The 25852-nt window shown below is 45.8% G+C and overlaps 1 protein-coding gene across 3 annotated transcripts in view; it reads right to left on the reverse strand.

Moving 5' to 3' along the window:
• Positions 1 to 25852, reverse strand: part of ntrk2a (neurotrophic tyrosine kinase, receptor, type 2a) — a 440469-nt gene that overhangs the window by 250723 nt on the left and 163894 nt on the right. For all 3 annotated transcript variants that reach the window (XM_085985245.1, XM_085985243.1, XM_085985240.1), the window contains exons 4-5: positions 24344 to 24412; positions 7312 to 7469 (exon numbers count right to left, since the gene is read on the reverse strand). In XM_085985245.1, the coding sequence (XP_085841371.1) occupies positions 7312 to 7469; positions 24344 to 24412 (227 nt within the window). The remainder of the gene's footprint in view (positions 1 to 7311; positions 7470 to 24343; positions 24413 to 25852) is intronic.

Here is a 25852-nt window from a genome sequence, read left to right on the forward strand (position 1 = left end):
TGAGAGGCGATCTTATTGAAACATATAAGATTGCAAAGGGGTTGGATCGGGTGGATGCGGGGAGGATGTTCCCGATGATGGGTGAAACTAGAACTAGGGGGCATAGTCTTAGAATAAGGGGCTGCTCTTTCAAAACTGAGATGAGGAGGAACTACTTTACTCAGAGGGTGGTAGGTCCATGGAATATGCTGCCCCAAAAAGCTGTAGAAGCTACATCATTACATAAATTTAAAACAGAAATAGACAGTTTCCTAGAAGTAAAGGAATTAAGGGTTACGGGGAGCGGGCAGGAATTTGGACATGAGTCTAGGTTCGGATCGGTCATGGCCCTGTGGGTTGCGGAGCGGGCCCAGGGGCTGTATAGCCTGATCCTGCTCCTATTTTGTGCGTCTAATTCTGTTAGATTCAGGAGATGATTCTGTGATAGTAGATTGGCGGTTAGGATCAGATCAGCCATGATCTTATTGAATGGCGGAGCAGGCTCGAGGGGCCGATTGGCCTACTCCTGCTCCTATTTCTTATGTTCTTATGTTATGTTCTTAACTGCAGTGTAAGTGTGCAAATGACAGCTGCAGAGGTAGTGTGATGGGTGCAATGGTGCACTGGTACGTATGACAGGTGAGAGAATGTAGTGAGAAATATTTTTACTCTGTTTATATGTATCTGCAGGTGACAAGATTTGCTGTTTCTGGGAAGCCTCATCTGATCGGGAGAATTGACAGGTGGCTTCTGCAATCTCACATGCAGCGGCGTCTGTTTTCTCCTAAGGAGAGAGTCAGTGGTGAGCCTGGGTGAAAGGGCTCAGTGTTTGACAGCACCGCAATGCTGTCAAACACTGTCAAATCATCTGTCAAAAAATTATGGTGCCTGTCACTTTAACAAAACTGGCAGATGAAGCGTCATGCACTGACGTCATCTGACACCAGCTTTCCCTTAATTGGCCGGCAAGCCTGCAGGGTGGGATTAACAAGGCCAATCAGAGGAAAATAGCGTCAGGTCGTCAGATGTCTCAGGGGGCGGGACTAGAACCCGGAAACGAGCAGTCCCGCCCCCAACGCACCTCCTCAGGTAAGATCCTGGCCTCTGAGTCTGGGATTGGGGAACACCTGAATAGAGGCATCACGCTGTAGCTTGTCATCAATCAGTACGTAGACAAAAAAAACTTTAAAAAAGTAATAACAATGAAAACAAAAAACTAGCTATATATCCCAGCAACATGGGGGTCGATATTAATTCATATCACATGTTGTTAACGGGGCAGTAAGGGGCTCAAAATAGGGTCGGTAACCTTAGCACCCCGTTAACCCCGGTGATGCAGCCCACACCATTTTGCAAGGGGCCTACTGCTGGGCGGCCAAAGTGCCTGCCTGTTTCAGGTAGTAAGCCCATTTCAATATGTGTTTTAATTGGAAATGGTGGGGATATGTACCGTGCAAGCTGTGATCATTTCCATGGACGATAGAAGAGGAGAGGCCTAACAAGGGTACATTTGATATTAATTTTGTGGGTCCAGGAGGAGCAGAAGTGCTTCTCTGAAGCACACAAAAATAATCTGGGCCGCTGCCAGGACACCCCCGCCCCACTTTGTCACGGCACCCCGCACTTACCTTTCTGAGGCTGGGGAAGCCTGATAGATAGGCCTCAATTTGGCAAGCTGTACCAGGACCCCTGTATGGCGCCCCGCAGCTCACCGGTCCGATGTTGATGAGGCCGCAGCTCAAAATCGCTGCCGTTTCTTTGGTTTGAGTGTGGGCGACCGAATTTCACGCTCTGCCAGTCAGTCATCCGAAACTCAAAATCGGCCCCATGGTGTGTATGTGCATAAACAGATAGTTAGAAAGAGAGGTATATTTTTAGTTTCATTTCTTTCTCTTTCAGCCCTGTATTTATATTGTTGTGTTATTTTACCACCATTCTGACTGGTTTCGACTCATTTCTACTAATAAAGTGATTGATTTGCTTCAGCAGAATTCATTATGAGCAACCTAATGATTTCATAGGGCTCTATACCGGATAATATAAGGCTCTGTACCCAATAACAGAGGGCTCTGTACCCAATAACATAGGGCTCTGTACCCAATAACATAGGGCTCTGCACCCAATAACATAGGGCTCTGTACCAGATAACATAGGGCTCTGTACCAGATAACATAGGGCTCTGTACCCAGTAATATACAGCTCTGTACCCAATAACATAGGGCTCTGTACCCAATGACATAGGGCTCTGTACCCAATGACATAGGGCTCTGTACCCAATAACATAGAGCTCTGTACCCAATAACATAGGGCTCTGTACCCAATAACATAGCGCTCTGTACCCAATAACATAGGGCTCTGTACCCAATAACATAGCGCTCTGTACCCAATAACATAGCGCTCTGTACCCAATAACATAGGGCTCTGTACCCAATAAGAGAGGGCTCTGTACCCAATAACATAGGGCTCTGTACCCAATAACATAGAGCTCTGTACCCAATAACATAGGGCTCTGTACCCAATAACATAGGGCTCTGTACCCAATACCATTGGACTCTGTACCCAATAACATAGAGCTCTGTACCCAATAACATAGCGCTCTGTACCCAATAACATAGGGCTCTGTACCCAATAACATAGGGCTCTGTACCCAATAACACAGGGCTCTGTACCCAATAACATAGGGCTCTGTACCCAATAAGAGAGGGCTCTGTACCCAATAACATAGGGCTCTGTACCCAATAACATAGAGCTCTGTACCCAATAACATAGGGCTCTGTACCCAATAACATAGGGCTCTGTACCCAATACCATTGGACTCTGTACCCAATAACATAGAGCTCTGTACCCAATAACATAGCGCTCTGTACCCAATAACATAGGGCTCTGTACCCAATAACATAGGGCTCTGTACCCAATAACATAGGGCTCTGTACCCAATAACATAGAGCTCTGTACCCAATAACATAGGGCTCTGTACCCAACAACATAGGGCTCTGTACCCAATAACATAGCGCTCTGTACCCAATAACATAGGGCTCTGTACCCAATAACATAGAGCTCTTACCCAATAACATAGGGCTCTGTACCCAATAACATAGGGCTCTGTACCCAATAACATAGGGCTCTGTACCCAATAACATAGTGCTCTGTACCCAATAACATAGTGCTCTGTACCCAATAACATAGGGCTCTGTACCCAATAACTTAGGGCTCTGTACCCAATAACACAGGGCTCTGTACCCAATAACACAGGGCTCTGTACCCAATAACATAGGGCTCTGTACCCAATAACATAGAGCTCTTACCCAATAACATAGGGCTCTGTACCCAATAACATAGGGCTCTGTACCCAATAACATAGGGCTCTGTACCCAATAACATAGGGCTCTGTACCCAATAACATAGGGCTCTGTACCCAATAACATAGGGCTCTGTACCCAATAACATAGGGCTCTGTACCCAATAACATAACGCTCCGTACCCAATAACATAGGGCTCTGTACCCAATAACATAGGGCTCTGTGCCCAATAACATTGGACTCTGTACCCAATAACATAGCGCTCTGTACCCAATAACATAGGGCTCTGTACCCAATAACATAGGGCTCTGTACCCAATAACATAGGGCTCTGTACCCAATAACATAGGGCTCTGTACCCAATAACATAGGGCTCTGTACCCAATAACTTAGGGCTCTGTACCCAATAACATAGGACTCTGTACTCAATAACATAGGGCTCTGTACCCAATAACACAGGGCTCTGTACCCAATAACATAGGGCTCTGTACCCAATAATAGAGGGCTCTGTACCCAATAACATAGCGCTCTGTACCCAATAACATAGGGCTCTGTACCCAATAACATAGGGCTCTGTACCCAATAACATAGAGCTCTGTACCCAATAACATAGGGCTCTGTACCCAATAACATAGGGCTCTGTACCCAATAACATAGCGCTCTGTACCCAATAACATAGGGCTCTGTACCCAATAACATAGGGCTCTGTACCCAATAACATAGGGCTCTGTACCCAATAACATAGTGCTCTGTACCCAATAACATAGGGCTCTGTACCCAATAACTTAGGGCTCTGTACCCAATAACACAGGGCTCTGTACCCAATAACATAGGGCTCTGTACCCAATAACATAGGGCTCTGTACCCAATAACATAGGGCTCTGTACCCAATAACATAGGGCTCTGTACCCAATAACATAGGGCTCTGCACCCAATAACATAGGGCTCTGTACCCAATAACATAGCGCTCTGTACCCAATAACATAGGGCTCTGTACCCAATAACATAGGGCTCTGTACCCAATAACATTGGACTCTGTCGCCAATAACATAGAGCTCTGTACCCAATAACATAGGGCTCTGTACCCAATAACATTGGACTCAGTCCCCAATAACATAGGGCTCTGTACCCAATAACAGAGTGCTCTGTACCAACAACAGAGGGCTCTGTACCCCATAACATAGGGCTCTGTACCTAATAACATAGGGCTCTGTACCCAATAACATAGGGCTCTGGTCCCAATAACATAGGGCTCTGGACCCAATAACATAGGGCTCTGTACCCAATAACATAGGGCTCTGTACCCAATAACATAGGGCTCTGTACCCAATAACATAGGGCTCTGTACCCAATAACATAGAGCTCTGTACCCAATAACATAGGGCCCTGTACCCAATAACATAGGGCTCTGTACCCAATAACATAGAGCTCTGTACCCAATAACATAGGGCCCTGTACCCAATAACATAGGGCTCTGTACCCAATAACATAGGGCTCTGTACCCAATACCATTGGACTCTGTACCCAATAACATAGAGCTCTGTACCCAATAACATAGCGCTCTGTACCCAATAACATAGGGCTCTGTACCCAATAACATAGGGCTCTGTACCCAATAACATAGGGCTCTGTACCCAATAACATAGAGCTCTGTACCCAATAACATAGGGCTCTGTACCCAACAACATAGGGCTCTGTACCCAATAACATAGCGCTCTGTACCCAATAACATAGGGCTCTGTACCCAATAACATAGAGCTCTTACCCAATAACATAGGGCTCTGTACCCAATAACATAGGGCTCTGTACCCAATAACATAGGGCTCTGTACCCAATAACATAGTGCTCTGTACCCAATAACATAGTGCTCTGTACCCAATAACATAGGGCTCTGTACCCAATAACTTAGGGCTCTGTACCCAATAACACAGGGCTCTGTACCCAATAACACAGGGCTCTGTACCCAATAACATAGGGCTCTGTACCCAATAACATAGAGCTCTTACCCAATAACATAGGGCTCTGTACCCAATAACATAGGGCTCTGTACCCAATAACATAGGGCTCTGTACCCAATAACATAGGGCTCTGTACCCAATAACATAGGGCTCTGTACCCAATAACATAGGGCTCTGTACCCAATAACATAGGGCTCTGTACCCAATAACATAACGCTCCGTACCCAATAACATAGGGCTCTGTACCCAATAACATAGGGCTCTGTGCCCAATAACATTGGACTCTGTACCCAATAACATAGCGCTCTGTACCCAATAACATAGGGCTCTGTACCCAATAACATAGGGCTCTGTACCCAATAACATAGGGCTCTGTACCCAATAACATAGGGCTCTGTACCCAATAACATAGGGCTCTGTACCCAATAACTTAGGGCTCTGTACCCAATAACATAGGACTCTGTACTCAATAACATAGGGCTCTGTACCCAATAACACAGGGCTCTGTACCCAATAACATAGGGCTCTGTACCCAATAATAGAGGGCTCTGTACCCAATAACATAGCGCTCTGTACCCAATAACATAGGGCTCTGTACCCAATAACATAGGGCTCTGTACCCAATAACATAGAGCTCTGTACCCAATAACATAGGGCTCTGTACCCAATAACATAGGGCTCTGTACCCAATAACATAGCGCTCTGTACCCAATAACATAGGGCTCTGTACCCAATAACATAGGGCTCTGTACCCAATAACATAGGGCTCTGTACCCAATAACATAGTGCTCTGTACCCAATAACATAGGGCTCTGTACCCAATAACTTAGGGCTCTGTACCCAATAACACAGGGCTCTGTACCCAATAACATAGGGCTCTGTACCCAATAACATAGGGCTCTGTACCCAATAACATAGGGCTCTGTACCCAATAACATAGGGCTCTGTACCCAATAACATAGGGCTCTGCACCCAATAACATAGGGCTCTGTACCCAATAACATAGCGCTCTGTACCCAATAACATAGGGCTCTGTACCCAATAACATAGGGCTCTGTACCCAATAACATTGGACTCTGTCGCCAATAACATAGAGCTCTGTACCCAATAACATAGGGCTCTGTACCCAATAACATTGGACTCAGTCCCCAATAACATAGGGCTCTGTACCCAATAACAGAGTGCTCTGTACCAACAACAGAGGGCTCTGTACCCCATAACATAGGGCTCTGTACCTAATAACATAGGGCTCTGTACCCAATAACATAGGGCTCTGGTCCCAATAACATAGGGCTCTGGACCCAATAACATAGGGCTCTGTACCCAATAACATAGGGCTCTGTACCCAATAACATAGGGCTCTGTACCCAATAACATAGGGCTCTGTACCCAATAACATAGAGCTCTGTACCCAATAACATAGGGCCCTGTACCCAATAACATAGGGCTCTGTACCCAATAACATAGAGCTCTGTACCCAATAACATAGGGCCCTGTACCCAATAACATAGGGCTCTGTACCCAATAACATAGAGCTCTGTACCCAATAACATAGGGCTCTGTACCCAACATAGAGCTCTGTACCCAATAACATATCGCTCTATACCCAATAGCAATGGCCTTAGTGATTCCTCATAGTGACCTCTAGTTATATTTAAGACTTGATCAGAATTAATTATTCTTCATTGCCGTCAGTTTTTTGAGTACTAACATTGAAAAGATAATTAAATCATTAATATGGCACTAAAATAAATGGCAATTGCAACATAAAATTATTAAATTATGAAATATTCGGCAATCAATAAAACCAAAGTACTGGTGGCATTCACAATTGACAGACAGGGCAGCGAATCTGTATGAGATACTAAAAACCTAACAGTTCCCTGGATATTTTAGGCATAATTTCTGCCTGTTAAACCCTTAATAGTTCTTAACTTATTCCCGCTCCTTCCTAGTTCTGCTTTCTCTCCCTCTCTTCCGTTCTCTTCCTCTATTTATCAGACCCTTTAAATGTCAGCTGAGGGGAAAAAATTCATACACAATGTTTTTGTGGATCAATGGGAAAAATGACAGTACCACAGTCTGGAATCCTCATGTATGACAGCATTATCCTCCAGTCATTCTCCCCTCGACATGTCAGGTTCTGAACCTCTAGGGTGGCCAGGTTGTTTTCCTGCCATAACTGGATCCACGCAATGCCACAAGAGCACAGGAATGGGTTTTCTGTTAAGATCCTAGAGGGAAAAAACATTTTACACCTACATTAGCATCACCCACCAGTGCAGTATTATTTATGTGAATAGTTTCTCTTCAGATAGCACAACAAAATAAAGGATGCTATCATGTTAGCAAGCAGTGTCCCAGGTCGACTCTAATTTCTCTCCACGGATGTTGCCTGGCCTGCTGAGTTTTTCCAGCATTTTCTGTTGTTATCCCAGGAAGCTTAGCCAGGTCTAAGGTAGCAAATGTCAAATGGTAGAAGTAATACCCTGCTATACTTTTCCCTAAATGATTATGCTTGGAACAAACTTTAACAGCAGAGTTAGGGCAACATTAATAAGGCAGTCAGTTTATGCTGTTGTTCCTTCTCAACTGCACCCGGCTGGGTCCCCCACAGGCACCAAGGAAACAAAAAAGAAAAAAGGCTAGCAAATATTTTGTACTTAAAAAAAATATATAAAAAATTGAAATGTAATAGTCAACTTGTAAGGACCGATTTTAACTCCCAGCCAGGAGTAGTACAGGCAGGGGCATGCACTGACCCCGTCAATCTCCTGCCCAATCCGGGAAGCACTAGTTCATTGGCAGACAGGCGGGAGCGGGATTTTGAGTGGCAGAATGCTGCTGCAGGAATGATCCACAACACTCAAGTAAGTGGTCGGGAGGGGGGCTGGGAGGCTAGCGTGGTCAGGGAACGGAGTAGCCCAGGGCAAGGGATGCCCAAGGTTTCTTGGTAGGGCCCAGAAGAGCACTCCTGCGAAGACCTTGGATTAAAATTAAAGTCATACCCGATTATGTCGTCGGACCCTAATCTGCATATTCCAAAGAGTGTCGCTCTCTACCGCTCAAAAGATCAGGTTAAGACTTCAACATGCGGGAAGGCAGTGTGATTAGTGCGGGTATGTTACTGCAGCCATTTTAGCTGCCCACATTCGGTTTCCGCCAAGTGGGCAGGTTGAAAATTGGCCCTGTTACAGAAAATTCTAAGTGAGGCTAACAGTTCTACTGAAAGATTCAACCAGCAGTCACATGCTTCAGTCAAGCTGTCTTTCCTCAATTACATCCCTCAGTGACCTTGCATCTCCATTACTGCTTAATCCCTTAAGGTCAGGTCACAAATACACACGAATCACTGTTACTGAAAACAAATGCTGATTCATTTTAGTATCTATTTTGTTACTGGTAGAATTTGTTGTATGTGAGAAATGTACTGTGTGTAAAAATGCTTCATTGATTAGCTCTTAAATTACATATACAGAAAATCAAATAATATTATTTTATTAGATTATGGCCAGGCCTTACAGAGGATTCAGATTGGCCAAGAGTTATTGTAAAACCCACATTGGATGCTTAGTTCAACTCAGTCCTGGAACCTTTCACAGCCCAGCACAAACACTGCTGCTGGAATATCAGATAGGATCAGCAACAGGAAAAAATCTGTAATACTTTTAATTAGAATTTTTTTTAGTAAATCCCCATAATCTAATGTCTGTATTGGACTCAGCTATGGTTACTTTAGCCTAGGAGAGGCTGTTCAGATGCTAATCTCTGTTTAAAGGCAAACTAAGTGGGTAAATGCTAAAGCCCACAAGAAATATGTACTTTCTCATTCATCGTTAAGTGAACAAAATTACAGTGTAATCTGAATGGAGGCAAAGTTTGAGAAAGGGGTCAAATTTCCAGAATGAAAATAAGCAGAATGAGGTACTGTAATACACTTAACTTATATAAATGTTGTAAATCACTCCAAAAATATCTGTTCTCTTAAATTGGTATGTTTTTGGATTCTACTATATAAATAATTTTGCAGAATGTAATCTATAACTAAATATTCATTGGAATTATGTTAATGTTACATCAAAAAAATGTAACTGTAACTGTAAATGCAACAAAATGACTGAAAAGTATTAAAATTGCATTTAATCAAATGTGCTTCCTTTTATTTACACCCGTATAATAACACAATGCTGTGTTATCAAATGAAAAAGCCTCTTGAAGTCTTTTTTAAAATTGTAATTTAAATTAATTTTGTTCCAGCAAAATAGCAGCATAAAACTAAAATCCTCATCCAGACATAACTCACTTAATTTATTAGTTTGGTGTTTTCTAATCAGAAAACAGTTTCAAAAAGTAATGACTCACCTTCCAAAACTGGCTATTTTAAATGGATATTGTTGCATGTTTAAAATTGGCAACTACACATTTTGCTGTTGAGCACTACTGCAATACACGAGACAAATTGAGTTATTAGAAAATAATGGTATCAAACTTACATGGAAATTTAAGAATATATTAAAGAAACTAAAATCAGCAGTCTAACATTGCTGGCCTGTTTGCTTCGATACTCTCTGTGGGGCAAAGGTAAAGTAATGTTAAGGAAGCCAGGAATAGTCAGGTGTTCATTCTATTCATAACATCCTCAACATTATTTATTACTTACCCTCAGGGGTCATTCTCCTCAGGGAGTTAATGTGCATAGGTCCCTGAAGGTGGCAGGACATATTGAGAGAGTGGTTAGCAAAGCATATGGGATCTTGGGCTTCATAAATAGAGGTATTGAGTACAGTTTTGGTCTCCTTATTTAAGGAAGGATATACTTGCATTGGAGGCAGTTCAGAGATGATTCAATAGGTTAATTCCAGAGATAAGGGGTTTGACTTATGAGGAAAGCTTGAGCAGTCTGGGCCTATAGTCATTGGAATTTAGAAGAGTGAGAGGTGATCTTATCGAAACATATGAGATAAGAACATATAAGAACATAAGAAATAGGAGCAGGAGTAGGCCAATCGGCCCCTCGAGCCTGCTCCGCCATTCAATAAGATCATGGCTGATCTGATCCTAACTGCCAATCCACTATCACAGAACCATCTCCTGAATCTAACAGAATTAGACACACGAAATAGGAGCAGGATCAGGCTACACGGCCCCTGGGCCCGCTCCGATACCCACAGGGCCATGACCAATCCGAACCTAGACTCATGTCCAAATTCCTGCCCGCTCCCCATAACCCTTACTTCCCTTTACTTCTAGGAAACTGTCTATTTCTGTTTTAAATTTATGTAATGATGTAGCTTCTACAGCTTTTTGGGGCAGCATATTCCATGGACCTACCACCCTCTGAGTGAAGTAGTTCCTCCTCATCTCAGTTTTGAAAGAGCAGCCCCTTATTCTAAGACTATGCCCCCTAGTTCTAGTTTCACCCATCATCGGGAACATCCTTCCCGCATCCACCCGATCCAACCCCTTCACAATCTTATATGTTTCAATAAGATCGCCTCTCATTCTTCTGAACTCCAATGAGTAGAGTCCCAATCTACTCAACCTCTCCTCATATGTCCATCCCCTCATCCCCGGGATTAACCGAGTGAACCTTCTTTGTACTGACTCGAGAGCAAGTATGTCCTTTCTTAAGTATGGACACCAAAACTGTACGCAGTATTCCAGGTGCGGTCTCACCAATACCTTGTACAACTGAAGCAATACCTCCCTATTTTTATATTCTATCCCCCTAGCAATGAAAGCCAACATTCCATTGGCCTTCTTAATCACTTGCTGCACCTGCATACTAACCTTTTGAGTTTTGTGCACCAGGACCCCCAGATCCCTTTGTACTTCAGTACTTTCCAGTTTCTTGCCATTAAGATAATAACTTGCTCTACGATTTTCCTGCCAAAGTGCATAACCTCACACTTTCCAGTATTGTATTCCATCTGCCAAATCTCTGCCCACTTACTTAGCCTGTCTATGTCCCCTAGCAGGTTTTTTATGTCCTCCTCACTCACTACTTTCCCTCCCATCTTAGTATCATCTGCAAACTTTGATATGTTACACTCGGTCCCCTCCTCCAAATCATTAATATAGATTGTAAAGAGTTGGGGACCCAGCACTGACCCCTGCGGAACACCACTAGTTACTGATTGCCAGTCTGAGAATGAACCATTTATCCCAACTCTCTGCCTTCTGTTAGATAGCCAATCCTCTATCCATGCCAGAATATTACCCCCAATCCTGTGATTTTTTATCTTAAGCAATAATCTTTTGTGTGGCACCTTGTCAAATGGCTTTTGGAAGTCTAAATACACTACGTCCACTGGTTCCCCTTTATCCACCCTATATGTTACTTCCTCAAAGAACTCCAGATACTGAGGGGGCTCGACAGGGTAGATGCAGAGAGGATGTTTCCCCTCATGGGGAAATCTAGAACTCGGGGGCACAGTCTCAGAATAAAGGGTTGCCCTTTTAGAACTGAGGTGAGGAGGAACTTCTTCTCTCAGAGGGTTGTAAATTTGTGGAATTCTCTGCCCCAGAGAGCTGTGGAGGTTGGGTCATTAAATACATTTAAAGTGGAGATAGACACATTTTTTTAAGATAAGGGAATGAAGGGTTATGGGGAACGGGCTGGGAACTGGATTTGAGCCCAAGATCAGCCATGATCTTATTGAATGGCGGAGCAGGCTCGAGGGGCCAAGTGGCCTATTCCTGCTCCTATTTCTTATGTTCTTATGTTCTTAAAAGTAGAGAAGTTCTGCTGAACCTTTATAAAGCACTGGTTAGGCCACAACTGGAGTATTGTGTCCAGTTCTGGTCACCACACCTTAGGAACGATGTGAAGGCCCTTGAGAGGGTGCAGAGGAGATTTACCAGAATGGTTCCAGGTATGGGGGATCTTAGCTACAAGGACAGGTTGGAGAAGCTGGATTTGTTTTCATTAGAGCAAAGGAGGTTGAGGGGTGATTTGATAGAGGTGTACACGATTATGACGGGTTGGATAGGCTAGACGGGGAAAGGCTGTTCCCACTAGTTGATAGTACAAGGATTAGGGGACACAGATTTAAGGTTTTGGGCAAAAGATACAGGGGGGATGTGAGGAAAAACTTTCTTACGCAGCAAGTGGTCAGGACTTGGAACTCGCTGCCGACGGAAGTGCTGGAAGCGGAGACACTCAGGCCTAGAAATTCAGTTGGCTGCGCCAGCCGTTAACGCCTTAGGAGGAGCAGATCTCGAGCGCTAGGCGCTTAGCGCCCGGGCGCAGCGCGATCTGCGCCTCGCCCCAACTTCAGTAGACATTTAGCGCTGGCGCAAAGTCTTTGCGCGCGCTCAGCTGCGCGCGCAGATCATGACATCATTTCGTCGTGCAACGCCCTTTGTGCGCCCGGAACCGGAACTTCACTCGCGCCACCCCATTGTGCGCCTGGCGGCCCGAACGACTGTGAAGTGGAACGGTACACAGCCGAGGCGGGCCGCGGGGAGCACAAATTAAAGGGCACTCCTGCAGTAGAAAAGGCAGCCGTTTTGCAACACTTTGTGAGAGACAAAGATGGTGATGATGATGGTGGAGGGGGAGGAGGAGGAGGAGGAGGAGGAAGTGGAAGTGGTGTGCCGGTACCACATAACAAACTGATGGAGAGAAGCCCTCCCCAACAACACAAATACAGCAGTCTCGGCCTTTCAAAAAAACAAATCCACCCTCCCCCTTTAAGAGCTCACCGGAGCCAGAGTGTCTGCTGTCAATCAGCAGCTCGCCGCACCTGCCCTGCGCCCACCTTCCGGTGTTAGCGCCCGGGCCGCCGGCTTAGCGCCTAAAGAGAGCCGTGCATCACCAGTTTTAGCGCTCGAGCAAACTCTTAGGGCAAAGCTAATGAATATCGGCGAAGTGGCCTCGAATTTGCGCCGGGCGCAAACTTTAGCGGCCGCCCGACTTTACCGCCCCAAAAGTGGCTATAATGAATTTCTAGGCCTCAATGTTTTCAAGGGGCGACTGGATAGACACTTGAGGGAAATAAACTTGCAGGGCTACGGGGATAGAGCGAGTGATTGGGACTGACTGGATTGCTCTACAGAGAGCCGGCACGGACTCGATGGGCTGAATGGCCTCCTTCTGTGCCGTTATGACTCTATGGGCTGGATTTTGTCAGTGTGGGTGGGGTGGAGCGTGTCAGGTGGAAATCGTGCCAGGACACTGACTCCTAATTGAAGTGCTGAAAAAGTGGAATTTTCCCCTAATTAGCCAATTGATTTCCTGTGTGTGGGAACCCCTGGCCCACTGAGTCTTTGCAGACAGAAAGTCGCCTCCGATGATGTCATCAGTGCTGCTGGATTTAAGGCCTGCAAGCAACCTTGCTTCTTCTGGAGACTGCAACCTTTATGGCCATTGCTGTCATCAGCTTCTTCATCAACTATGTCCAGCAGTAGGCCAAAGTGTGCACCATGCTTCGATGAGCCCTCCCTCCAAGCTCTGGTGGAGGGAGCGAGATCCAGGAAGGAGGTGCTGTTCCCTTCCTCAAGGAGAAAAAAGCCACCCCAGCAGACAAAAGCTGTGTGGCTGCAAGTGGCCCAGGAGGTCAGCTCCATCTCACTGAGCCGCAGAACCTGGCTGCAATGCAGGAAAAGGTTTCATGATCTTCTCCGAACAGGAAAAGTGAGTATGACTTTCCCATCACTCTCAATCTGATCCTCATCGCTGTAAGGTTCTCAAAATTCCAACATTCCCCGAAGTTATTAATCAAAAGGGACCCTGGATGGACTTGATTTTAAAACCAGGGTACCCAAAATGGCTGCGGTAAACCTCATGACCAGGCCAAATGGGATTTTAAAACAAAGGTTCTGCAAAACAAGCAGGTCAAGGAGTTCAAGTTTTAAACTAATCAAAGACTTTGTAAGGACTGATAAAATGAACAAAAGACTGTACATTCCAGTCATTAAGTTGGAATGGGCTCCATCAAGCCATTAGGCTTTCTGCATTTTAAATCGGGAACCGCTCACCAGAGACATTAAGCCTGAATGGGAGCAATTCACAACTTGTCTTTAACAATGGCCAGGGTTTCGAGGCTACTTTAGACATAACGACTATCACTCTACAGGTCATTTTTATAAACGTTTTTAAACATTTAAACGAGCTCACCCAAATCAGACAAAGAACTGAACTGATTTGGTGATAAGGGCTCCCGATGGGGGTATAACTATGGGCCCATCAGGAAGCCACTCTCTCTCTTGCCTCTTCTCTCCTGCCTCCTGCCTCTCAACTCGCTGCCAGATTACAACCAAGACGGGTTGTATGAAGAAGACTGCGTGGGGCTTCGAATAAACGGGCCCTCAGTCCAGCTCATTCAACCCAACAGGATCAACCAAGGAAGAACATCAACTGAAGAAGAGCCCGTCCTGCGAGGTAAAATACCCAGGCAGAGACTTTAATATTGGGGTATTTTACCTGAACGGCACCCTTGCAGCGCGCTGGAACCATGTGACGTCGGCAGGCCACAGAGTGCACAAGGAGTGAACCCAAAACCTTCAACTGTTTTTTTTTAAACGTAACAAGTTGTTGGATTGGTGAGCATGAAGTTCTGGCCCCTCATAGTCTAATCTAGTTAGGTATAGGGGGTGGGAGTTAAGGGGATTGCTAATATAGTTGTTTTCCCTCGATTGTGCCGTGTGTTCCCCATTCCCTTTAAGTATAAGCATTTTATGTCTGTAGTGTGCTGTACCAGTAATTTTCTCATGTAAGATCGTTATACGTTTTCAGTTCAATAAAATCTTGGTTCTTTTACACCAAACCACTTGTCTACTCGATTTTCTGTATCGCTGCCTGTATCTAAGTCCGGTGTCCAGAACCCAGGGGGCGAGCAATTCAAACCGCTCAAAGAAGGTAGTCAGAGGCAAAGCTGACTGACCAAACACGCCTGTGCAAACCCACTACAGAAATGGCGACCGCGGCAGGACAGTGGCAACAGGGTTGTGATACAGTAGACAATGGTTTGGATGAGCGAACTGTGATGGAGGAAAGGATTTCAGATTATGGTCTAGAAATTGGGTTGGGGCGCCAAAGTGGCGCAAAAGTCGGCGGAGCGCAGGATTTAGCGCAGCGATCGGAGTGATACCGATCGCCAGATATTCAGTTTCATTGCCCCTCGAGGGACACGGGGTGAGGCTCGAGGCGCTCCGCATCCCTCTTAGGGCACTGAAACTGATTATCGCAGTGCAACGTGCCACAGCGCCACACGCTGCGGCACGGCACACTGCGGTACTGCAGGCCTTCCTCCCACTGTTAAGGGGGAGGTGCCTGCAACAGCGCGAGCCCCGATCGCGAGTGCCGGCAAATGAGCCCGGCACCAAGGAGAAGTGCCGGGCTCTCGGGAAACAGCCGGCAATGCCACGGGGGGGGGGGGGTTAGGAGGCCGGGGACGGAGGTGCTGGCAGGCGGCCGCCGGAAAAGTGGCCGCCCCGCACCTCCACCTTAACTTGCGCCGCTGCCGGCACAGTAAGGCCCCGTGAACCGGGCGCGGGTAGCGAGCGGCGCAACTGCGGCGTTCGCTACCAAATATCGCGAACGGGGCACGAATGGGGCGCTGTGCACACCGATGACGTCATCGGTGGCGGCGCAGCGCAAATGCCTAACGCCACCATTAGCGCCCCAACTGAATATCGCCGGAGACGCAGCCAGTGGCGCTACAGCCACTGACTGCCTCTTTAGGCGATAACAGGTGGCACTACTCACCCAATTTCTCCCCCTATGTGTTTAAGAAGGTGAATATCACCAAAAGGTGGATCACCACTCTGTTAAGGGCTAGGCATCCGGTAGATGCCGCAGCCAAGTGGACAGAGGGTACAGAGCATAAGAAGTCTATAGAAAAGGCAGTTTGGCTGATGTGCTACAAAAAGCAGGTCCAGCTTTTGGACGGAGTTATTGCAGCATAGGCAGCCAAGATCAAAGAGTCAGCCCTGGAGATTCAGGATAAGGCCCTAGCAGGGGAGAAATTATTGGTAGCGCTCCAGGCTTTAAATCAGGAAAGGGTACAATTAATGGGGAAGCACCAGGCCAAGTTAGAATACCTGGAGTGCCAGGTCACTGAGGCCAAAAGTAACGAAGTGAGGTTGCGGGAGAAAAAACGCTCAAAGAAGGTAGCCAGAGGCAAAGCTGACTGACCAAACACGCCTGTGCAAACCCCCTACATCGCCTCTCCTCACCAGCACGCTGCTTTGCCAACCTCTTCCTCCACATCCCACTTGACACTTACATCCCTGCACCCTTACCCATTCCTTCTCTCTCTAAGGTCACATTCACTTAACTATTCGACCATGCAGCCCTCACACTCCCTATCACTGTGATGCCATGACAACAACAACTTTCAGCACACAGGGAGGGTCCTTTGTATCCTTCTAAGCATCTATGCTATGGATTCTCTACACTCACTCCTTCATTCTCACTCAAACTCCACTTGTATCCCTCATTGCAGGAAAAGAGAGCCCACAATAAGAGGGAAAGAGCCATGACTGGAGGAGGGCCACCTCAGTAGCCCAGCTCACCCCCTGGGAGGAGGCGGCCCTGGAGATCGCCGGAATCGAGGATGATTCCCAAGTGGGGGACGGACAGTTGGGCGCATCGCAGCAAGCTGGTGACAGAATAGTTTGGCATCTCTCTCCTTGACATTGCTTGAGTCACTGATAATGAATCTGATGCTCTAACAGATTGACTTATGATCATCTGCACTTTTCAATGTTCATGTAACCTTGACCTCACATCTCTAACTCTTTCCTTTACTCCCCCACAGGACCATCGAGAGCCCCCGTCCCCACTGTCCAGGAGGAAGAGCCTGAGCTTCCAGACTCCTCAGAGGAAGCTGCAAACTCTGAGGGCGCAGCATCAGCAAAATTCAGAGCACCCAGCACCAGCGCAGACACTCACACCTCAGTGGGACCTTCGGGAGATAGAGTAGTGTTGTCACCTGGTGTATCACAGCTCACAAGTGAGCATCAGCAGATGGTGGAGAGAGGGACAGCAGTGGAGAGTCCTCATTGGAGGGTGCAGGACTCTCCCAGCTCAGCTCCGCTGCATGTCGACCCTCTGCCTCTGGGTCCATCCAGAAGGAGAGCGGTACTTGAACTCCGGGAACAGGTGCAGGAGTCTCTGGCAGGTTTAGTCTCCAGGGTCGCTGGGAGTGTAGAGTGAATGGAGGAGTCCATCGCGAACATGAGCAGAGCCTTTCTGGAGGCATTGGCGCATGAACGCATCACCACGGAAAGGATGGCAACCTTCGTGGAAAGGAAGGCAACCTCCGTGGTAAGGCTGGCTACCGCAGAGGAGAGGATGGCTACGGTAGAGGAGAAGATGGCTACGGTAGAGGAGAGGATGGCTACGGCCATGGAGGAGCTTAGTCACCAGGGTATGGAAAACATGGTAATTGTTCAGAATAGAATGACATTTCCTGAGGAGCGATGGTCAGCTATTGAGCAATCAAACCAGACCTTCATGGAAGTCCTCTGGAGTAGGACTTCCAGTGCAGAAACGGGTCCTCATGGCCCCCCTGCAGTGCAGCAAAGTGCTGTCCAGCTACTTGCTAGCTCTGAAGTGGGGCTGACCCATGAGAGGGATGTTGGTGGCAGACAACAAGGAAGTGGGTGCTCCTCTCCAAGCGCTCACACGACCATGTCACTGCAGAGCCCTCGGTCAGAGCCCCACCAGAGTCCTCAACCAACTGAGATCGGCGTCTCAGTCCCTGCACAGCCGCAGGAGCAGCAGACTGTTGCCAAGCCCTCACAGGTTCGCAACCCCAGAGGACGCCCGCCAAAGGTGTCGAAACAGGAGCAGCAACAAAGTGAGCAAGGGGCCTCCACATCTACTGAAACCACAGGGAAAGCACCACGCAGGAGCACGCGTAAGAGGAAGATAATGCACAAGTAGTCACAAGGGTTGTCACTTGGGTGTAATGTTGTATTTAATTTTGAGAAGCCATCAGTTGCTTATTGTCATAAAAAGTTCTGATGGCAAACTGTTGCAGTTGTGGCACGTGTCATTTTGCTAATGAGACTTCCATATTGAGGGCTTAGGTTGACTTGCAATTGTCAGTATGGTGGTCAGAGTGAGAGGAATCCGCAGGTTCTTGTCCAATATTGTCGATGCTCTGGTAAGAAGGTGCGAGGCTAAACTGTTTGATTGTGCAGGCTAAGCAAGTGACCAACATGAGTGCGTCCCTTGCATCCCGGGCAGCAATATGGTGGCTCTCTGGCACCTTCTGGCCTGTGCATTCTCTGGTGGGTGACTAGCAGCTTGACGCTCCTGTTGATGTTCCTGCTGTTGGTGCTGCTGTTGCTCATGGTTCTACTGCTGCCGTGGCTGGTCTTCATCCAAATCTGATGTCCAGGAGGAAAGGAATTAAATGGTCGCCATGCTTCTGGTATATGCCTCAGTTGAGGAAGCGCTCAGTCAAGGTGGGGAGAGGCGTTTCAAAGGAGGTCACACTGGAGATGGGTGTCAGGCTCCAAACTTCCATAACACTGAGTATGCCTGCTAAAAGTTTCCCCAGACTTGAAACAACAAAGTTCTGCCACCTGCAAATGATCATCGGTGAAAACTCCTTTGTAATGGTGGAGCTGCAGCTGTTTGTAAGCAATCCACTAGTGAGGCCGCCAGGATTACCTGGCATGTTCCAGAGGAGGCATGTAGAATGGGGGAAATGTGTTAAAATTGGAAAGGCCTCTCAAAATGGGATTATAGAGACAATTAAGTGGTTGTTAAGGGCCTTAAGGGCCTATCCCGCCTCTTGGAGGCGGGATGGAAAGCGGGTCAGAAAGCACACATTTGGGAAAATTGCTCAGAGGTGGGATGGAGGCAGGAACGGGCCCACCGCCTGTAATGTTATCTTATATCTTAGTATTAAGAGACTTACGAGTAGATATCATTGAGTACTCTTTATTAGGTCTTGAGTCAGTGCCAGCTCGTGCAGTACTGCCGCATGGCCAAGATGGCTTCCTATTTATAAAACTGCCGTCAAGCAGCTGCCTTTACTACAGCTACCATAAAGCAGCTGTCTTTACTACAGCTACAGTTATCTGTACATCTTTCCCCCTCAACGATGACATAAACAGTAAACACCATAACATAACATAACACATAGAACAGATATTAACACCATATAAAAACAGTCAGTGTAACTACTATTAACAACATTTAAAAACTGTCAGTGTAACTATACCTTGCAATAACTCCCGGTACATATAAACACTACCCACACCCAGAAGTCCATTAGCTGTTTACAGTCTTTCCCTTGTCTACAGGTCGAGTCTAACGACAGGCTTTCTGGTGCGCTGTGACCTGCGTAGCTGAGCGGGTATTTGCTGGGCCAATCCAGTTGTGTCCATTAAGTTCATGTCTGTACCACACGGATCCCTTGTCTCATTGTCACCCCTGTGTACTTCATCACTTTGTGGCATTGCCCTCGTCTCCTCGTCACTCTGTCGGATTTCCATCATCAGCTCATCCTCTCTGTCCTCCTGCGGCTGATAGGTCTCAGTGGTTTTCAGTAGGTGCCTCCTGTTTCTGCGATACACATTGCCATTTTCTGTCATGACACTGTATGACCTGGGGGTGACTTGTTGTAGAACGGTGGCTCTTTGATTCCATGACCCAGGCCCTTCAATGCGAACTACATCCTTCTCCTGTAGAGGCACTAGTGCAGTGGCTGTGCGGTCATGGAGTGTTTTTTGTTTCCGCTGAAGTTTCCGGGCCTTGTCTGCCCATACCTCATCTCTGTGATCAAGTGCGACATGCCTGGGAAGTCGAGTACGGATTTTGCGACCCAGTAAGAGCTCAGCTGGAGACTTGCCACTTTCCAGCGGAGCCGCCCTGTACGACATCATGGCCAGATATGGGTCAGTGTTGCTGTGTGCTGCTTTCTTTAATAGTCTTTTCACAATCTGTACCCCCTTCTCTGCTTTTCCATTGGCTTGAGGGTAGAGCGGGCTGGAGGTTACATGCTTAAACTCATACTCTGTAGCAAACGACTGAAACTCATGACTGGCATAGGGAGAGCCATTATCAGAGACCAGAGTTAGAGGAATGCCCTGCCTGGAAAAGATTGACTTCAGGTGAGTTATCACAGCTCTTGACGTGGTGCTGGGTAGGAGAGCAATCTCAGGATAATTAGAGTAATAATCAATAACTAACAAATAGTCTTTTCCTTCGTAGTGAAAAATATCAGTTCCTACCTTTCCCCAAGGTTGTGATGGGAGCTCTGTGGTAATGAGGGGCTCTTTTGTTTGCTTGTAGTGATACTCCTGACATGTAGCACACTCACTGATCATCTGGTCAATATCAGAGTTCATGTTTGGCCAGTAGAGTGCCTCACGTGCTCTTCTTTTTGACTTTTCCACACCCAGGTGCCCTTCATGTATCCTGTGAAGCATTTCTCATTGCATAGAGATGGGCACTACAATCCTGTCACACTTAAGCAGTAGTCCATTGACCACAGAAAGCTCAGACTGAATATGATGATATTGTTTACATTACCCTTTCTTCCAACCCTCTTGAAGATTTCTCATCACTTTCCTCAGAACAGGGTCCTTTGATGTCTCTGTGGCTATCTTTGATAGTTGTTCCTGTGAGGCGGGCAATGCTGCATAGACCATATCCACATGAAGGGCCACATCCTCTTCTGTTTCACTGTTTTGTGTGGCACGAGGCGCAGCCCTGGATAGTGTATCTGCTATGAACATTTGTGTCCCTGGCACATATGTGAGCTCAAAATCATAACATTGTAGTCTCATCATTAGGCGCTGTATCCGTGATGACATGTCACACAGATTCTTTTTTTGCAATCCCTAGCAGTGGCTTATGGTCAGTTTCTAGGATAACCTTGGGAAGTCCATAGATGTAGGTATGACATTTTTCACACCCAAATGCCAAGCCCAGGCACTCCTCTATTTGCGCATACCGGCACTCTGTAGTCGTCATGGAGCATGACGCATATAGCACCGGTCGCCATTCTCCTTCATCTTCCTGTAGAAGTACAGCCCCTAATCCATCCTTAGAGGCATCTGTGGACACTTTTGGCCTCTTTTCAGGGCAGAAGAACTTCAGTAGGGGTTCACTTGCTAGAATGTGTAGCAGCCCCTTCCATTCATTCTCATGTTCATGTCCCCATTGGAACTCTGTCTCTTGGTGCAGCAGTTTTCTCAAGTGAGCGGTTTTCACTGCCAGATTTGGAATGAATTTCCCTAGGTAATTAACCATGCCAAGGGCCCGCTGAACCCCTTTCTTGTCCTTTGGTTTTTCCATGTCATGTATGGCCTTTACCTTTGACTTGTCTGGCTGAATCCCTTCTGCAGAAATCTTGTCCCCGAGGAATGTGATTTCATTGACGCTGAACTGACATTTGTCTTTATTTAGTTTGAGTCCATACTGCCGTATCCTCTGAAGTGTTTTTTCCAGTCTGGTGTCGTGCTCTCCCTGAGTGGAGCCCCATACTACTAGATTATCGATGTACACCCGCACACCATCCAGGCCCTCGATGATTTGCTCAATTGCTCTGTGGAAGATTTCTGGGGCGGAGCTAATGCCGAAGGGCAGGCGCTGGTAAGAGTATCGACCAAACGGGGTGTTAAAGGTGCACAGCTTAGCACTCTCTTCATCAAGTTTCAGCTGCCAGAATCCATGCGAGGCATCCATCTTGGAGAAGAATTTTGCTCCTGTCATTTCGCTGACTATTTCCTCTCTCTTAGGGATTTGATAGTGCTCTCTTTTTATATTAGCGTGAAGGTCCTTGGGATCCATGCAGACATGAAATTTATCAGTCTTTTTTGAATTGACGCAAACCATGGAATTTACCCAGTCAGTCGGTTCCTCAGTCTTCTTTATGACACCTAGTCCCTCCATGCGGTCTAGCTCTTTCCGCAGTTTCTCACGGAGGGCCACCGGAACTCTCCTGGGTGCGTGAATCACAGGTTGTGCGTCATCTCTCAGTTTGATGGAGTATGTAAAGGGCAGTGCTCCGAAACCCTGAAATACATCTGCGTACTTGTATGTTATAGCATCATGCTTTATATTTGTACTGTCTTGGGGGGCACTCTGCACACAGTTCAGTTCATTAATAGTATAGACTCATTTTACCAAGCCCAAATCCACACATGCCTTATCCCCCAACAGTGACTCATGTCCTTCAGGCACTATAACAAACGTCAATGGGTGAATGCGATTTTTTACCTTAACATTCAGCCTACACGTTCCTTTTGTTTCAATACTTTGTCCATTGTACGCCTTCAAAGCCACTGTCCTGTTCAGTATTTTTGGTCTCACTTTGAGATTCCGTGCATCACTCCAGCTTATGAGGTTTGCCTTAGCACCTGTATCTAGCTTGAAGGGAACAATGGTGCCATTTACCAGCAAGGGGGCTATCCAAACTTCAGTCTTTAGTCCTACGGAATGTACTTCCTTTTCCATATCTTTACCCTGTTTTAAGTCATTTTGCACCATTCCAACATACAAAGTCTCTGATTCTGTGTCTTCAGTCTCAATAGCGTGCACTGTCTTTTTACCTTCGGTTTTCTCTTCCCAAAAGCACATTTTAGCAAAGTGATTCCTGCCTTTACATTTTGCGCAGTTCTTCCCATAAGCCGGACATTGTCTTGCCACGTGTCTATTGCCGTACCATCTGCAATCGTATGGCGTCATAGTCCTGAACTCTGTATGCTCTCTTGTGTCCCTTCTGCTGTGTACTACATCCACTGGTAGGTTGTCCAGTCCCAGCGCTCTCACGCCCGTTGCTGTAGTTCTCCCATCGAATGTTTGCGTGTGCATGGCTGAGAGTTCACTAGCATGACATATTTTTACTGCAGCATCCAAAGTTAAGTCATTGTCCCTAAGCATTCTCTCCCTCATCTTCTTGTCAAGTATTCCGAAAACGACCTGATCGCGTATCATCGATTCCTTCAAGTCTCCAAAGTTACATGTTTGTGCTTTTGTTTTCAAGTCCGTCAGAAAAACATCAAAGGATTCTCCTTGCTTTTGCACGCGGGAGCGAAAAACAAATCTCTTGAACGTTTCATTCTTTTTAGGTGTGCAGTATTTATCGAACAAATCTATCACCTTGTCCAGATCATTTTTGTCACCTTCAGCTGTAAACATAAATGTATTATACAGCTCGATTGCCTGCGAGGCAGCCACTGTTAGCAACAAAGCTACCTTACGTGTTCCAGAGCTAGTCGTGGCGTCGATCGCTGTGAGGTAGAGAAGTGTTGTTTGAATTCGCGCCAATTTTCGTCCAGATTTCCTTCAAGTTGCAGGCTAGTCGGTGGTATTATCCCTTCCATTGTTGTGGTATGCCCGTATCATGCATTCTATAAATCCTGGTACCATGTAATGTTATCTTATATCTTAGTATAAAGAGGCTTACGAGTAGATATCGTTGAGTACTCTTTATTAGGTCTTGAGTCAGTGCCAGCTCATGCAGTACTGCCGCATGGCCAAGATGGCTTCCTATTTATACGACTGCCGTCAAGCAGCTGTCTTTACTACAGCTACCATAAAGCAGCTGTCTTTACTATAGCTACAGTTATCTGTACACTGCCCGCCAATTTTGGCGATTTTAACAACTCGCACGCCTCCAAACCCACCTCCTCGAGGCTGGGAAAATCGAGCCCTGTGACTCCTCCCTGCTATAATTTGAACAGAGAAATACAGGTCTCCAATGCAGAAATTTGGGATTAAAGTACAGAAAGCTACTACATAGTAGAACATAACTAACAAATAAAAAATTTGATTATAAAGCCTACATCTAGTATATAAGCCCAGATATTAAACTGCTGCATGAGTACCTAATGAGTTTGGAAAAATTGCTTCTGTCCACTGTTCGAATGGAAGCATTAACCTATTCAGAACAAACAGATAACCACCCTCATTAAAATATTGGACAAAGTCATTTCAAATCAATCTTTTAAATTTCCTTATGGTAATATCACAATGCATAATTTCTAGGCTATTGTCATTAATATAATAAATATATATTTTTCAGTTTAGTAAATAATTCCATGCTGTCAAAGTATTAAAAGCCTAGATAAGATTTTAGTACATTGGAAACCCTCGCATTAATTTTATCCTAAATGTTTATGAAACACCACTTACAAGTGTGTCAATTCCAGGTATCGAAAGGGCTTCCAGGACAAGCTTGAAAACCTGTTATTGGCAAGGTTTCTGGAATAGAAATAAAAATAGACTGTGTGAGGGTTAGCTATAATACAGAGGCATGCTGAAAAAATCAGGCTCGAAATTACTGTTGCCGATATTATCAAACCAATACTTAACATATGATATTTATCTGTCCACTGTTTTAATGCACGAGTTAGTCTATTTGTTTTATTTTAAGAGTTAACAGTTCTGTTAAAATAATTGACAGAAAAATGTCCTATGGCATGTTCAAAGTAAATCCAATAATACTGGTAAGTCATTTCTACGCTAGTATAAGCTGTGAAAAAGGAATTATACACAATATAACCTTTGAGGGTGTTATTGGCCCAGAAATTCGGGTCAGGGGCTTCCCGTGGGTGCAATCCCCCGACCTGCACTTACCTTGCGCGCCGGCCGTTGAGCTGTGGGCCCCCGTGGAATTGCAATCCTGGGCCTCCTCCAACTGCCGGCATGCAGCGCTTGCGTATCCCAGGGGCGCAGTTAGTTCGATGCGTCCCCTGGGATCACGTGGGCCATGGAGAGCCAATCGGAGCAGGGAATGCTTCATTCATAGGTTTGACAGGAAGGGCTGTCAAACTTATAAATACTATAAGCCCCAAAACATCACTAAATCTTCAAATAATTTTTTTTTTTTAATCATATTTTTTAAATAAATTATAAATTACATGAAATAACTATTTTAAACAATAATTTAAATTTTTGAAAAAAATAATTTTATTTTCTAACGGGGCTAAAAATAAACTTACCTTTCTTTAAAGTATTTAAAAATAATAAACCTGTGGAAAAAATTTTTAGATTTTAATTAATTCACCACTTACCTTGTAAAAAGCAGGCCTTGCAACTGCTTTTTACATGTCTAACTTCTGGAGACTTACCCTCTCGGGAAAACCTGTAAAAAAAACGTAAGTTCGATGCGCACGCGCAGCCTCTCCTGCGCACACCTTCGACCTCTAAACCCCTTCTTTCAGGGGAACGGAAGTGCCGGTTTCCTGTGCATGCGCAGTGCATGCAGGAAACCGGCACTTCCATTGGGCTTACGGGTGAGTACCCTGTGTGTACTCACCCGTGGAGACCCGAATTTCTGGGCCAATGTGTACAGTGTAACCTGATTGTGATTTTAAACACAGTATAACCTGTGAGAATTGAACTGTACACAGTGTAACATTTGAGTGCTTTTATGCACAACATAATTTGTGATACAAGCTGTGAGAAGGATATACATATTGACCCTGAATTTACGGTCGGTATGACGGAGACCTGTCAGAGTACGCCGTCATACTGCCTTTGAAACTGACAGCAACTTCGGGATTTGGTGCACCCCCCACCCCCACAACAGAGCCGACAATCAGTGAAATCTCGTAAATCATTAAAACTGATAAAAACTTTGGCTCTTCCGCAGTAGGTACGCAGTTAAATTCCCCATTAAAAGTTAGACCAAAAGCGATT

Source organism: Somniosus microcephalus, chromosome 1, assembly GCF_052327205.1.
Source record: "Somniosus microcephalus isolate GS21.2 chromosome 1, FLI_Smic_1.0, whole genome shotgun sequence".
Classification (NCBI taxonomy): domain Eukaryota; kingdom Metazoa; phylum Chordata; class Chondrichthyes; order Squaliformes; family Somniosidae; genus Somniosus; species Somniosus microcephalus.